General features: G+C 36.3%; 1 protein-coding gene across 2 annotated transcripts in view; it reads left to right on the top strand.

Annotated features, from left to right (window-relative positions):
- The window catches only part of GRB14 (growth factor receptor bound protein 14), a 122265-nt gene extending 112544 nt beyond the window's left edge, over positions 1-9721 (top strand). For both annotated transcript variants that reach the window (XM_066345783.1, XM_066345784.1), the window contains 6 exons: positions 271-351; positions 5234-5350; positions 5444-5516; positions 5650-5737; positions 8018-8111; positions 9342-9721. In XM_066345783.1, coding sequence (XP_066201880.1) covers positions 271-351; positions 5234-5350; positions 5444-5516; positions 5650-5737; positions 8018-8111; positions 9342-9488 — 600 coding nt within the window. In that variant the 3' untranslated portion in view covers positions 9489-9721. The remainder of the gene's footprint in view (positions 1-270; positions 352-5233; positions 5351-5443; positions 5517-5649; positions 5738-8017; positions 8112-9341) is intronic.
- The last annotated feature ends 6467 nt before the right edge of the window (positions 9722-16188 follow it).

The raw sequence follows: 16188 nt of genomic DNA, 5'->3' as shown, positions 1-16188 counted from the left end.
AAAAAAAAAAAAGCGAACATTCCAGAACTTTATGCTGGTGAGCTAGACTTTTAGAGCAGGTTCAAATAAAAATTACTGTTTTTAAATGTACTATTTTAAGGCAGTGAACGTTTATCTTTCACAAACTTTGTTGCTTAACTTACTGGTTTTAAAAAACGCTTATAGTTATTATTTTTATATTGCTGCTGTATAACGAATGGAAGTGTTGGTGTTCATGAACTGTGTGTGTAGTGAAGCGGTGGGTATGTGTTTTGTGCACTCGCTCTGCAGCATGGCGTGCAGCTGTACCAGAACTACCTGCGCCCCCATCAAGGGAGAAGCGGCTGCAGCTCCCGGACGTTCTCACCCATGGTAAGCACCCAAGCTTTGAGACAGTAGTTTATTTTCTAGTTATAAGGTATACATTACATTACAGTACATTTGCATTCTTTTCTTTTAATCAAATACAGTAACTCTTTGGCACCATCTTATGATCATGTTGTATCAAATTATTCTTGGATTTTGTATGATTGTAGTCTACGTGCTAAATCACAGCAGTTGAGTATATCAAATCAAATGGATAGCTATCTGTTAAAGAAAAATTTTAATATCTGAAAGAATTACAGGGGTCCTTCTGTTTCATTACAGCATTTGAGGATTTGATCTTAATAAGATACTATATGTATAGAATATTTCCTGTGGGGGTGTAGATGTTTTCTTAATTACTGGTGTTGATTATGAAATTATTTATTTAATTTAATATGAATTCTGGAATTGACCTAGCCTGCTACAAAGGTTTGGAATTTTAAAAGCTGGACTACACATTTGAGCTCATTTGCAGTCTAGCTTTCTAACAATAACATTTAAAAAGTTTTGGGTCCTTAAAAAGCAAACTGCTTTTCAGAAAACCCTGCGCCGCCAGCTAAAATATAGGCTGTGTGTTAATAGTAAGTCTGGGACTGCTTCTCAGATACATACTAAATACAACTTGGGTATTTATTTGCACACACACACAGGCATCTTTTTTTCTTTTTCTCTTTAGGATCTAATTTTAATTTTCTATGCGTTAACACAGGCATTTATTTTTTAACTTAAAGTTTATTTTCTGCTCTATTTTCTTGTGCTTCTTAACATAGAGTATATTAGGAATTCAGATGTGCCTGCCTGTGTTACAAATCAGCTAACGTGCTACACTTCCACTTAGGTTAAAAATATGCTCCTCAGGCCTGTGACCAAGGAAGGTGCATTTTCTCCCATGTAATGTAGGAGATGAAATGCTTAGTACCAGGAATGAGGCATGAAATCATGATGATTATGAAGCCTGATAGGCTAATATGAAGAAGTAGCTCCAATTCTGTAGTGATGTTGCTTTAGCTGTAAGTTATGGAAGAATGACTTCTTTGTATAATATTACTTTTGAGACCTAAAATAAGAAATAGGAGTGTAGTGAATTTTTATGAAAGCAATCATTTTAAAGTATTTTTATAATTTATCAGCTTATCCTTTTCTTTCAAATCTACCTATATAAAAAGAATGAATTTTATTACCTTAACCCTTTTTGTTAACTCCTTCTACAAAGAACTTTAGTCTCATCACTGTCATTAGTATAGAAATATGATATTTATTGTTCTTGCCTGTTTCCATTGAAAGTGATCCTACTGTTAATCAATATGCGTATGACAGTTTGGTTAGCGTAACTTTCCTTGCTCAGTACCACATATAGCAAAAGGTACTCCCTGAGTGAACCTGGTTGCAAATAAGGATTGAGGGAGAAGGGGTTTAGGTGCTGTGTGGAGAGGACCTGTCTGTTTTGGATGGCAGTTGTCATGACCAAAGAATGTTTGAAATTTTGACTCCACTCTTCTGAATTTACATGAAGGAAACTAAAAAAGTTGGAAGGGGGGATTTACATTGATTTGGGTGTCTATACTGAATCCCACTTTTATAGATTATCATGGAAGGATCAGTGATCTGTGTAATGGATACCAGTGCCCATCGCTGGCCTCTGCTGGTTTTCATGCATGCTCTATTTTCAGTGAGCAACATAGAAAAGTTAGTATATTTTACTTATGTTTTTAAAGGAACAATATTATTATCTTATCCTCTTCAGAGATACATTCTGAGAAAGGGAATGAGAAAAACATATTCTCATGCCATAATGAATATCATAGCTGTATAGAGCACAAAGTAGCCACTCCTGTTAGCCTTTGCAATGAGAATCTTCAGCAGATGTTTCAGGAAGCCAAATACAGTTGGTCTGTTTGAGGGCAAATGAAGGATTCATTTAAAGGAGCATCTGTCAATATGGCCCGGCTGGAGTGAGGGGATGGGAAAAGACTATGCAAGTTCTTATTCTTCCTCATTTCTGACCCTTAGCTAGACATTCCATACTGAAGTTTCTTTCTTGTACCCCCCAAATCTGTGGAACATATAAGATCCCTATGCACAGCCTGTCAGTCACTGCTTTTACCATAAGCTGTCCGTGTGACCCTGATGGAGTCACTGGTGTCCTGCAGTGTACAGTATGGGGGCAGGGTGCAAAATCTCTAGAGTCAGTTTCATCTCTGCTGTCTATGAAGCAGCTGAGAGAACAATGCCTGAGGAAATTGTGTGCCATCTTGCTGATAAGTACACTGCAGCTTTATCTAGATCTTTTCAGTGGGTGGCAGAGTGAGTGGCTACTGGTTGCCACCTAGCCAAACTGCCTGGCCAGCATGCCACTAAGGGACTGGGTCTGATCTCAGCGTGGGGCCTGGATAATCCAGACTGTACCCAGACTTTTTTTTTTTTTTTTTAAAGAAAGAGGCATGCCCTTAAAATCATAGATGCTCTTTTTAGAGCTGGCCCTGTTTATCCCACCAGGAGAAAGAGGTAGAAATAGGGACAAATACTTTGAAAAATACACTGATTCGAAATGTTATCAACATTGCTTTTCTATGTGAAAGAAATTGAGCTGAAAATGACCTTTTGAGTTCAAGCCCGTTTTTGCTTCACTTCCATTTCTTTGTCCACCAAAGGTAAACTATTAATTTTTCATCCACCACCTGCCATTCAGTAGAAAATATTTGCTATATTCCTGTGTTTCCCCTCTAGTGTAGCTAATGCAGCAAATATAAATACTTATTTGTATTATAGACTCCCGACTTGTGTCAAGTAATTATGGAGCATGGGATCATGTTTTACATTCCAGCCTATCAAATTGTAGGCAAGAATAACAACAACTGGTTACATTTCTTGTTTTTTCCTAACAGCATTTTAATGCTATCAAGACCTCGAGATTACAGAGCCCATCTCAGCATGAGAAGTAGAGGTAGTATAATGATAAAGTTATCATGATTGAGATTAGTGACTCTGTGGTTTGGGCAGGGAGAGGCTTTTCATTAAAGTTGGCAAAGCAAAAGTAAATCCAACTGGTCCATAGCCCAGTGCAGAAGATCATGGGTGAGAAGGGCAAAGTCAGGTGTGACAGCAAATAAAGATTACAGAGACAGCATCTGTCTGGAAAGAGCAGCTGTCAGTTATGAAGGCTCCTGTAACAAATGAATGATTGCACACCAGGTGTCTAGAAATAAAGATGAATCTTAGTAGGATTGTGGACTACTATAGCATGGTTTGAAGAGGAAATAACAAATGCTAATAAAGGCAGTGGGTGATGCAGTGACAAACCCTACCCCCGATTATTTGTATGTGGATAAGGTTTCAAGCACACATGTGACTGTAGTCTGTTAGGCCAAGCCAGGATTGGCTGAATCCATGTGGAGAGATACAAAACAGCCTTAAGCCATGAGTCTCCCCAATGCACATTGACTTCTTATTTACCAGTTGGACTTCCATTTTGTTTTATCTATTAACAAGTGGAGAATAACAGTTAATCATTGCCCCATGCTGCTTTTGAATTTCTTTTCATCTGGAGAGTTTTAATTCTTAAATATTGAGCAACATTCTTGGCCCTGGTTGGTGGCTCAGTGGATAGAGTATCAGCCCATATGGACATCCCAGGTTTGATTCCTGGTCAGGGCACATGGGAGAAGTGAGTTTCTTCCCCATCTCTCTTCCCCTTCTCTCCCTCTTTCCCTACTGCAGCCAGTGGCTCGATTGGTTCCAGCATGATCCCGGGTACTGAGGATAGCTCCATCTGAGCAATACAGCCTCAGGTGCTAAAAATAGCTTGGTACTTGAGAATTGGCTCCAGATGAGATTGGAGGATGGATCCTGGTTGGGGCATATGTGGGAGTGTGCCTCACTATCTTCCTTCCTTTCACCTGAAAACAAATATCGAGTGACATTCTTGACTGGAGATTTTGACAATTGCTTTTTTTTTTAAAAGATGCATGGCTTGGGGCAGCATACGTTTTAAAAAATGGTTTTGAAGTAGAGCCCTAAACAAACAAAAGTAAAAATAAAGTTCAGGTTTCGAATATTTTATTTTCACATTCTGAAAATATGAATACAAAAAGCAATTGACAAGAAATAATTAGCAAAAAATTGTTTGTTTAAAATTATTTGTTTAAGATGTCTTACTTTTATATCTTCTTTTGTCACTGACTTATTTTTGTAGCTATCATTTTGCCATGTTTATCCTCACAAGATGAAAATAATAGTCATATATTAAATCAAAGAAAAATTTAATAATGTGGAATTATCTGAATTATTTTACTAAATTTGATTTTTTAAGTTAGATGAAAGTAGAGCTGATAAGATTAAAATATATATTGTAGTTCTGTTACAAAATGAATACTATTTCTTTCTGACAAAGTAAGGTAAGTCAGTTTGTTACAGCTTTAGCTATCTTGAATCTTAATAAATAGCTACTTCATAAGTGGATAGATTTGACATTTAAATGATTGATGAATCTCAAAGCATAAGAGAGAGATGAGTTCAGAGATAATGGATCTTTTTAGCCACAGGAAGGACTAAAAATTCCTTTCTAAATTGTTGTTTTCCCATTTTACTAGAGAATATGAAGGGATGATTGTTTTAGGAGAAAGGTGTGCTTACCTTGAAAGCTTTCAATCCTTTTATTCAACACTTAATTCCATGACCTTAACTATTGATAATAACTGTATAACTTATTTAACCAAACTCTTTTATAACACCTTTTTATCTTGACTGTATATTTTTAACATTTTAATTTCCTGCTAGCCACCTTTGGAACCACATCTAGAATGGAAATGTATTACCAACAAAGCACTATAAGATAACTTCAAATATATTTTCATGGTTAAAAAAAAAATGTGTATGTTTTTTCCCCCAGAGAAGTATATCAGAGAATTCCCTGGTAGCGATGGACTTCTCAGGCCAGAAAAGCAGAGTTATAGAAAATCCCACAGAAGCCCTTTCAGTTGCAGTTGAAGAAGGACTCGCATGGAGGGTACAAATTGGTTCATGTTCTTTAAAAAATATGTATGATTTGAGTTTGTTTCACCCAGAAAGTTGAAATTCGTTTCCCACTTTTTTTGTGCAGAAAAAAGGATGCTTACGCCTGGGCTCTCATGGTAGCCCCACTGCTGCTTCGCAGAGCTCGGCCATGAACTTGGGTATGTCCGCGTCTTCACCGAGACCAGATGGCTCTGCCTTTAGACATAGTCACTGAGGGCTGATGGTGGACATGCCATGTAATTAAACTGTGATCATTTCATACAAAGCTTTGTGTCTCTTCTATTTCTTCAGCTATCCACCAGTCCCAACCATGGTTTCACCACAAAATTTCTAGGGATGAAGCTCAGCGATTGATTATTCAGCAAGGATTTGTGGATGGGTAAGTTTGATTTTGAATGGTAGCAATTTAAATTTCTGCTCTAGTTAATAATTACTTATTCAGCAACACAGAGTTTTGATTCTGGCTTATTAAAACACAGGTGACTATTCTGGCAATATCTATATAAAAACCATTGAGTGTGGTTAGTATTGGTGCACAAATGAACAGATAACTAAATAAGATGCTTTGCTCTTAACTATTGATCACTAATACTAAATTTTGATGCAGGTGGGTTAAGTAAAAGTTGCTTATGTATTTAGACTGTTTCTTTTCTTTTTGTTTGTATTCCAGTTTTCTTTTTTTCTAAAACTTAAAAGCTTAATGTAATATAAACATATAAGTAGAGTACTTCTTGACCGTTTCTCGTGTTATTTTTCAGTGGGATACCATGGAAGATACAGGAGAAACATAAAATGCATTATGAATGATTTATAATCTAGAGAATTTTCTTTTTCTCAGAGTATTTCAGATATGTTCTATAATATTGCTTAAATTCTCTTCCCAAATGTAACATAAATCAATGAGGTTGCAGTGAGGTTTGAATGAGAAATAAAACCAGCATCAATTTAAACAAGGGGTAACAGGATCTTATATCTTTCAAAAATTGGCTTAAGATGATGACAAGATTTCAAGGTGATTTAATACTGACATTTAGATAAAAGGGTCTTCACATGGAAGATTATTAATAGCAAGTCATTCTTTCACTAGACTCTAAATAAGAAAAGATTTTAATATGCTTCCTTGCATGCAGCACAGTGTTTTTTAGGTATAAATTTGGGCAATCAGCAGAATTACATTCTGAAGATATCAAGAAAAGAAATAAACCACAAAGAACAGATAAAATGTTTTGGATGATTATAATAGCCCTTCTTTTTGAGCTCAGTTTTTATAAATTTAGTGAAATAATTGCATAAAGGATTATAGTATCTTTACTTTTTTAATTTAAAAACTTATTTGTTTTTGATATTCCTTTGGAAATATGTGATGATGCCAGCCAGTCCACTAGGTGGCAGTGGGGACAGAATTAGAGCCTAATTTACCAGTGAAGCTCCCTTTTGTCCCATCTCCCAGTGATGTAAGGTCAGAATCTCACACAGCATAAATGAAATGGATAATCTCATCAGACATCTGTGATGGCTCAGGCTTGGCCGCCTCTTTGCCCAGGCACACTGAGATTAGTGCTGGAGTCACCAGTGGGGACTGTTTGCACAGTCTGTGTGCCAACAATGAATAAAAAGCTGCTTTGGCACTGTATTGTCCGTAAGTAAGAATCCATGCCAGGCCACACTTTCTCTTAGGCCATTAGGCTACATCTTGTTTTTCCAGCCTGACATGATAGAGGCTTTTCTGCTGCGTTCTTTGAGGTTAAAGTACATGTTGTTTTGGTGTTTTTTTTTTTAATTTATTTTATTCACTTAATAAATTTTAAATATTTTTACATGTTATACTTTTTTTTTTAATAATTTTATTTTTAATGGGGCGACATCAATAAATCAGGATACATATATTCAAAGATAACAACTCCAGGTTATCTTGTTGTTCACTTATGTTGCATACCCATCACCCAAAGTCAGATTGTCCTCTGTCACCTTCTATCTAGTTTTCTTTGTGCCCCTCTCCCCCCCCCCCCCCCGTAACCACCACACTCTTATCAATGTCTCTTAGTTTCACTTTTATGTCCCATGTTTTGGTGTTTCTTTATCTTAAAATATTTTGCTCAAACATTTAATAAATGATTTCAGGATCGACTTTTTTAGAATATATTTATTTCCCCCTTTCTGCTGTGTATGTAACAGTAGGAACCAGAAACAAAAGAAAAAACGGAACCCAGAAGAGGAGGTTAAACAATGATTTTATTTTAAATAATTTTCTCTTTCAAGGCCTAATATGACCCAAAAGTAAAAAAAAACAAAACAATAAAATGCCCTATTCTCTGTACAAAACAGTTACATGTAAATACCTAGTTTTCCGGTAGAAAAAGGACACAACACTAATTATAGATGCCATCGTAGCATTATATTGGTTATTGTGAGCAAACAATCTGACAAAGGGGCTCTATATTTATCCTATTAAAATTAGCACTAAAGACGGTTTTTATAGGAGAAGGTAGTGTTATACCATATTGTTTACCATGTTGGATAATCCCATCAGTGAATACACAGTGAAAGAGGACTCTGGCTGCATTTACGTATGTACTGTCTGGATTCATTACATGCTGTATTTCTATGAAAACCATAAGTAAATGTACAAAACATACTGAAATTCTTTCTTTCTCTTTAGGGTTTTTTTGGTACGGGATAGTCAGAGTAACCCCAAAACTTTCGTACTGTCAATGAGTCATGCACAAAAAATAAAGCACTTTCAAATTATTCCAGTAAGTAATTTGCGATTTCACATTTGTATATTAGAGATGATTTTAATGCACAAGCGTTTGGAAACTTTGGTTTTCTTTGTTTCTTTTATTAAATATAATTTGGGAGCTTGTGCTTTGACTAGAGTTAAGTTTGGCATAAATGGTTTTCTGAGTCTGAATTAATACAAGAAATACGGGAATTGTAAAAATTAAATTTTCTTTTTTCCATGAAATATGATTTAGCAATATTGTTTAGGCCCCATGCCACCAATTGTTAAAAGGCCACCAAAGAAAGACTATTCCTCCTGAATCCTACTAGCAATTCTGTAAAAACCATTATTTTAAAGCCCATTCTTCTCTCTTGTCCCAAAATGCTTTTTTTTTGTAGTTTTGTTTTTAATCATTGGATGAATATACAGGTTCTGCAGAATTGAAGATTATTTAAACTATTCTGAGCACATTTAAATTTTTTTATAATTCTACTTCTGAGTGGCACAGTTTGGGGTTTTTGTTGCTTCTGCTGCTGGTGTGTGTGTACACGCACGCACATATGTAAGTATCCATGCGATCTGTATATAGGAACCAGATAGTGTGGAATAGAGAATTACTCTACTTTCAGGAAAGTGTTACATGAAATTGCAAATTACTGGTATTTCTTTTTGAAAGGGCTCTTTCTGGAATTGTTCAAAGTCTATATGAAATATCTTCCCTCCTTCATTGATTATGTGAACAATGCCCCTCGCAAGTATGAATTGCCTAATGCCAGAGATCTCACTGACAAAAATATAAAGATAACTCTCATCCCGTTTACATCATATTTGATTGGTTCAGAATCAATTTATTGATACAAATTATCTGAATATTCATTTTTAATACTCTAAGTGGGCCTGTTAGTAGACAACATTTAGAAATGGAAATTAATGTCTGTAAGTGGGATCATTAATACACTGAATAGTGCAGATTCTTCATTGTACATTGATTCAGAATAGTCATACTATTCTAATTATAGAACATTGCAAGAATTAGAGGTAAAGAAGTACAGCCACATTGCTTATCTTAGGATCAGATGATATTTCTTTTAAATGCAAGTGAAGTTACAGAAAAGAAGTATGCATGCCATAGCATTCCTTTCACTGTCCTTTAGTTTTCTAAACTTGTCAATTTTGGCATCTACAGATACAATATGCAATAGAATGTGATCACCCTTCTGGGTATTTTGCCCTTATCAGTTTGTTATTTTTCCTCTGGCAGGTGGAAGATGATGGTGCAATGTTCCACACCCTGGACGATGGTCACACAAGGTTTACAGATCTAATCCAGCTGGTGGAGTTCTATCAACTCAATAAGGGTGTTCTTCCTTGCAAGTTGAAACATTATTGTGCTAGAATTGCACTTTAGCCTAACCAGAAGTGACTTGTTAACTTGTTGAAGAAAAAGGACTCAAGGAAAAAAATAAAAAAATAAAAAAGACCGTAGATAAGGGCGAAAGCATTGCCATGGTGAAAAATAAATCTATTTCACCTCCAAGTTACAGAAAGTAGTTTGTGCATTGAAAATAAGCAGATTTGGATTGATATTATACTCACCATTTAAAATCCATTAGTTAAAATTAAACCTCAGAAAAAGAATAATTTGGTGTGTCCTTGTGTGGTTTTATATTACTACATTATTTTCTTCAAATATGCATGTTTTTAAACATTTTTTGTCTTTACTATATCAGCATTATAATTGTCAGTTTCAAAATATAAAAAAAAATTGGGTTAAGATTGAATTATTTGAAAACTAAGTTTAATTACACTACTTCTTTTTTATAATGTAAGAAGCATGATTAAAAACGAGTTATCAATTAAAACCTGTTAAAAAAAACTAAAACTATTTTGAATTATATATTTTCTGAGTTGACTATAACCTTAAAATCAAAGGAAATTTTGAAGTTGTAGCCTAAACTTATTCTGAATATATTGATTTCTTCCAGGGTGACTTTTATAACATTATTAAATTATTAATTATATATAATATTTACGCTGGTATTGCACCTAATAGTGACACATTAGTCATTGCAATTTTTTTAAATTCATGTAATGATTGACTGGAATTATTTACAGTAATGAGTCCCCTAATGGCAAGGATGCATTCTGAGAAATATATCATTAGGCAATTTTATTATTGTGCATATCTAGGCTATATGGTATAGCCTATTGCTTTAGGCTTCAAGCCTGTAGAGTGCGTTACTTTATTGAATACCGTAACACAATGGTAAGTATTTGTGAATTGCAACCCACTAGGACATTAAAAAGAGCTAGGATGTCATTAGGTAATAGGAAATTTTCAGCTCCATTATAATCTTATGGGACCATTGTCATATACGCGAATCATCATTGACCATATTCAGTGCATAACTATATTTCTTTCTAAGAAAATTATCAAAATATAGAAGCAATTTTTATAATTTGCATGTGCTTCTTTATGGCATATAATCTATGACAGTATTATTGTCACCTTAATATTTCACATTTGCTCCCATGTTGTAACTTCATAAAGTCTCTTTAAACCCTTACTGCACTACTAAGCCACTAACCTGATTAAAATCAGTAAAATCAAAGATTCAACATCTTTTAAGATTCTAACAGGTAAATTTGTGTTATTTTTGCCCACTCCCTTTTCAGTTTTTTACCTGGGCAACATCAATGTGGAAGCCAAATATATTGGAAACATGAGACACTAACCTCTCCTATCACCTCTCTAAGATTATTTGGGAAGTATTTGTTGGGCAGAATATTCATTGTTCTTTTTAAAATAAGAAATAAAATATAAAATAAACATTAAAATCATCCAAAATATTGACCGGTTCCTCTAATTGATCTTTGAACCACATGTGGGAAAGTCAAATTTTTTAAAAAAACAGTATTCCGAAACTGTATACTTTAGTTTTAAATAAGAGCTATACATTTTTTATAATAGCATCTAAAAACATTTATAAAATGCTAATTAAATCAATTGTTACTGAAAAAGAATAGTTGGCAGAATTTTAAAAAATTTTATTTATAGCTGATGCAAACCGTTTCTTAAAACACTGAAACTTAGAACATAAAATTGATGTTATAAAATACCAATCTAGTCTAGAAAGGCTTGGAAGATACATAGGAACTCTCAATGGTGGAGCTTTAATAATAGCCCTGAACATTTCTGATTTATTTCCGATTTATAAAAATACTTTGTGTTTTGAATTGAAATACATTTTCTTATTTTGCACCCAGTTCAAATTGACAATATCAGAAAATGTAGTATTTTAAATAGTAGACTCTAAATTGACCAATTTGTGCTTGTCTTTGTTATTTATGTCTCTAACTTCATTCATAATCTAAAGTTATTGTGGAGCCCAGATTTTGTATGTAATTGCTTACTTTGATCTTAAAGCACAAGTCAAGAAAAATTATTGAGGGAACACTGACATTATTCTTCCTTTTTCCTTCTGATAAAGGGTTTTGAATGTGAAAATGTGTGTGGGTGTAAGTCCAATATAAAATTAAATCAGAGACTGTCAGACACATTCATAGTTAGTACAGCATTAACATGGCTTTCTTCAGTCAGGGAATGACAAATACCATATAATCTCACTTATATCTGGAATCTAATGAACAAAATAAAGTGATGAACAAAATAGTCTCAGAAGCATGGACACTTTAAGAGACTGACAGCTGTCAGAGGGGAGAGGGGGCAGGACTGCATGAAAGAAGGTGAAGGGATTAGCCAAAAAACATATATACATAACACATAGACACAGTCAGCAGTGTGATGATGGCTGGAGGGTGGGCAGAGGTGGGGAGAATGGTGACAAAAGGAGATGTGCTTGGGGCAGAATGCATACAACGCAGTGTGCAGATGGTAGTTTGTTGAGTGGTACACTTGGAACCTGTGTGGTTTTGCAAACCAATGCCATCCCAATAAATTCAATTAAAAAATGAAATAAAATGAGCCCTGGCCGATGGCTCAGTGGATAGAGTGTCAGCCCAACATATGCACATCCCGGGTTGAATTCCTGGTCAGGGCACCCAGAAGTGACTATATTGCTTCTCTCCCTATCTCTCTCCCCCTCCTCTCCCTTTTCTCCTCCTGTAGCGAGTGGCTTGATTGGTTTGACTGTGGGCCCTGGGCACTGAGGGTAGCTCAGTTGGTTTGAGCACATCAGCTTCAAGTGCTACAATTAGCTCCATACTTGAGTATCAGCGCCAGACGATATTGCCAGGTGGATCCCAGTAGGAGTGTGTACAGGAGCCTGCCTTACTATCTCTCCTTCTCTCACCTAAATAAATAAATAAAGTGGCTTTCTAAAAAAAAATGTGAATTACCATTGAATTATTTTTTATTTTGCTTTAGCCAATCTTGCACCATTTTGAATAAAGATTAGGATAAATCACTTCTGTTTTCTTCTCTTTTCATCTATTGGAGCTTATATACTTCACTCTTCTAGAAAGAAGCAAACCCAGCAGACCATCTGGTCCATGTTGTTGTTGTTGTTTTAACTTTTTTATATGAAAAACTATTTTGAAACATTCAAGAAACCTAATCAAACAAGATAAAAAATATTAGGAGTATTTCAACCAGAATAGTGACTTATTTCACATGTCTAATGGCATAAGCCCTGACTGATTTGAGTATTAGGTGGAGATTTTTGTTTTAGCTCTGTTTCACGGTGGTCAACATCAATTACTCAGAGTCCGATGTGATTCTCTGCCTTCTGATCTCCAATAGTGCCTCCTCTACATATGGTATTTGTGTTATGCCGGTGATATCAGACTATGGATTATGACTTTTCTGAAGAGGAAAGATTGTCATTGGTAATGGTTACAACTTGCTGTGTCAAGCTGGCTCCATTATCTAGAAGGCTCTTCTCTCTATTACAAGGCTTTTTTTTTTTTTACAGGGACAGACAGAGAGAAGGATAGACAGGGACAGACAGACAGGAATGGAGAGAAATGAGAAGCATCAATCATCAGTTTTTCGTTGCGACACCTTAGTTGTTCATTGATTGCTTTCTCATGTGCCTTGACTGCAGGCCTTCAGCAGACCGAGTAACCCCTTGCTCGAGCCAGTGACCTTGGGTCCAAGCTGGTGAGCTTTGCTCAAACCAGATGAGCCCATGCTCAAGCTGGTCTCGAACCTGGGTCCTCTGCATCCCAGTCTGATGCTCTATCCATTGCACCACTGCCTGGTTAGGCCTGCAAGGCACTTTTAAGCTTTTTTTGTACCTGGGGCTGTCTAGCAGCTTGATGGAATTTATGAACCCTGTCAAAATGTCCTTAAATGCATAAAATAAAACAACTAGAATTTCCAAGCAAACTAATTACAGTGATGTAGCTGTATGATGGCAAGTGTAGGTGGACTCTCTGGAGACCCTGCTGCAATGTGACCTGCAGGTCTCCTGGTTGTGTTGACTCTATTGCCCATATGAGGCCTCCAGTGTTGTTTCCTGTTCCTTAGAGAATAGAGTGGGTGGTTCTCTCATAATCTGTGAAGCACAGAGTAGTGTGTTTGAAGTGTAGCATTCTCATAACATTTATTGAACGTTCAACCAAACCTTCATACCTGCCTCTTGTAGATATATCACCTCCTGCCAGTCCTAACTCCCAGTTTTACCTTCTGTGACATTTAGGCACACTTGTAATGACTCTTAACTGCATGTACCTCATGACCCAAATTATAGATGCAAACAAGGAAAGACCAGCCACCCATTTGCTGAGCACATAACTATGCTCACCCAGAAGTTCATTGCAGAGATAGATCCCTCAACTTGAGAAAGGTATCCAAGTGAATGTCTAACCAACATACATAATTGTTTCTGCACTTGAATATCAGATGACTAGTCCTTTTCCATGCCAATTTCCCTTGAGTTATAAAATAGTTACCACTTCCTAATTTAACCCCACATAACACACAAGGCATTAGAAACTGAAGTTAAGATTATAGCTCTGAAGTAGACTTTGTGGACTTGACTTCCAACCCCTTATATAGCAGCTATGTAATCTTGGTCAAATCAGTTTCTTCATTTACATAGAGGAGAGAGCACCATCACTGTCATCAATTTCACTTCTTAAGTTGTGTTGACTAAATAAAATCATGCCTGTAAAGTAGCACATGGTCTACAATCTTAATATGTATCTTATTACATTAGTAGTTGTACATTTAGGAGCTCCACCTTTCTGGGACATTGCCCTTTCCACGACTTGTCTGCCCTTCTTGTGAAGAATTATATAGTGTACGTCACACATTATGCCTCTGCCCTGCTTCCAGCCCTTCCTATAAGCTGCTTCTATGGAAGTAGCCGTAGTTACAGTATAGTGGAGGGTGTCCGGCATATTACTAGGGACTATGTGGACAACTATGATCACTTGTCCTGACCCTACAGACCCCTGCTTTCTTTTTGCTGATTAAAAGTATGAAATGAGCTTAGGGATTCTCACAGTTTTTATCTCCCTCCCATGAAATAACAACAATTGACAGAATAGGAAATACATGTGTATTATGTGCTGTCGAGTTGGCTCTCACTCCTGATGACTGTATGGGTAGTGTCCACACTGTCCTGTCCTCAGCAGCCCTGCTCAGCTCCTGTAGACTCACGCTTATGGCTTCTTTCATGCAGTCAATCTATCTCATATTTGGTCTTCCTCTTTTTCTGCTGCCTTATATTTCCAAGCATTATGATCTTTTCCAAATAATCCTACCTTTCTTCCCAGAACATAGAAGAACAAAACCTGCTTTCAAGACCCCCAACTATACAACTCGGGAAATGGGCTGAATGGAAAGAATTTAAAAGGCTACTAAGTGATTGGTGCATGGCTGAGAAATGAAGAAACTTTCACAGAATGAATGTGTCTCTGGTGATACCCTTAGAGTGGATTCTGCCCTCCTCAGAAGCACTTGTGATGTTAGTGATCAGATTAGGAGCTAAAAATATATTCTTACCTTATGTGCTTATTAAATTCACCTCAGCATGTATGGTGTGCCTATTCTTTGAAAGGCACTTTCAGAGATGCAAAATTGAATAATAGAGCATAGAGATACAAGTACCTGTCCAAGAAGCCAGGGTGAGTAAGTGTTATCTGTAAGTACAATGGGAAAGAGACATTGGTAACACTCGCTGAAAGATGAGAGGAAAAAGGTAGGTCTCGAAAGGAATCTAGGAGTTACATTTATGAAACCTTTCAGAAAGAACTACACAGTGTTATCAAAGGGACAGTGGCAATGCCAGGCAGCATGGAAAGGGTATAGATTGAATTTAAGAGTTTTTCAGCAAATGATAGCTTCATTGGAACTGAGGTATACAGGGTGTAGTGACAGAGAAGAAAGTCATGACAAATAGCTCTAGAGAGGCAAGCTCCTGCTGCATTAGAGAGAGCTTCATTGCTTGGCACCGTGGTTTACATTTTAGTTAAGGAAAGCCATAGGTTTTTCAACGTGTCACCCCCATTAAATTTTTATGTATTTAAAACCAGGCATGGACTTGATTCATCTTTCTATCTCTGACCTGTGTATTGGAAATTCTTGGAAATGTCTATTGAATGAATGAGTAAAATAATTCGAGATGGAAGTCCTCTGATGATGTCTGGATTAGAAGGGCAACTGTGCATAAGATGGGTAAGGATGGAGAATGGAACCGAAGGAGGATGACCCATCCAGAAGCCATTGCAATAATCTTGGCAGTAATAAGGGGAGCCTGCTTTGGAGCCATGAGCATGAAATGAAGGGTTTTACGAAGGAGGAATCATTAGTGATTGGTTAAGAGGGATGAGGGAGAAGTAAAGGAAGGAATAAAAAATAATTAGTAGGTTTAGGGCCAAAGAAACTAGGAAGAGGGTAATAATTAAGAAGGTGAAAAGTCACTATTTTAGCAGATGTCATCAGAATTCTTAGAGAAAGAATAGGCTTTATTTAGAAACTTTTTCTATGGAAAGGTGAGGCCTACAGGCTTGCTGCTGAAAGAAATAAATACAGAGGATTTTAGTTTGCAGAGGAAGTTAAGAATTTGGGCATAGATGTGAAGAGGGGAGACAGTGAGGAAACGAATCAAGAGGCCCATAAGATGGTCAAAAGAGGGAAG

The sequence above is a fragment of the Saccopteryx leptura genome, chromosome 7 (genome assembly GCF_036850995.1).
Source record: "Saccopteryx leptura isolate mSacLep1 chromosome 7, mSacLep1_pri_phased_curated, whole genome shotgun sequence".
In the NCBI taxonomy this organism is placed as follows: Eukaryota; Metazoa; Chordata; class Mammalia; order Chiroptera; family Emballonuridae; genus Saccopteryx; species Saccopteryx leptura.
Note: the sequence above shows the minus strand (reverse complement) of the source record. Positions and strands in the feature narration are given on the sequence as shown.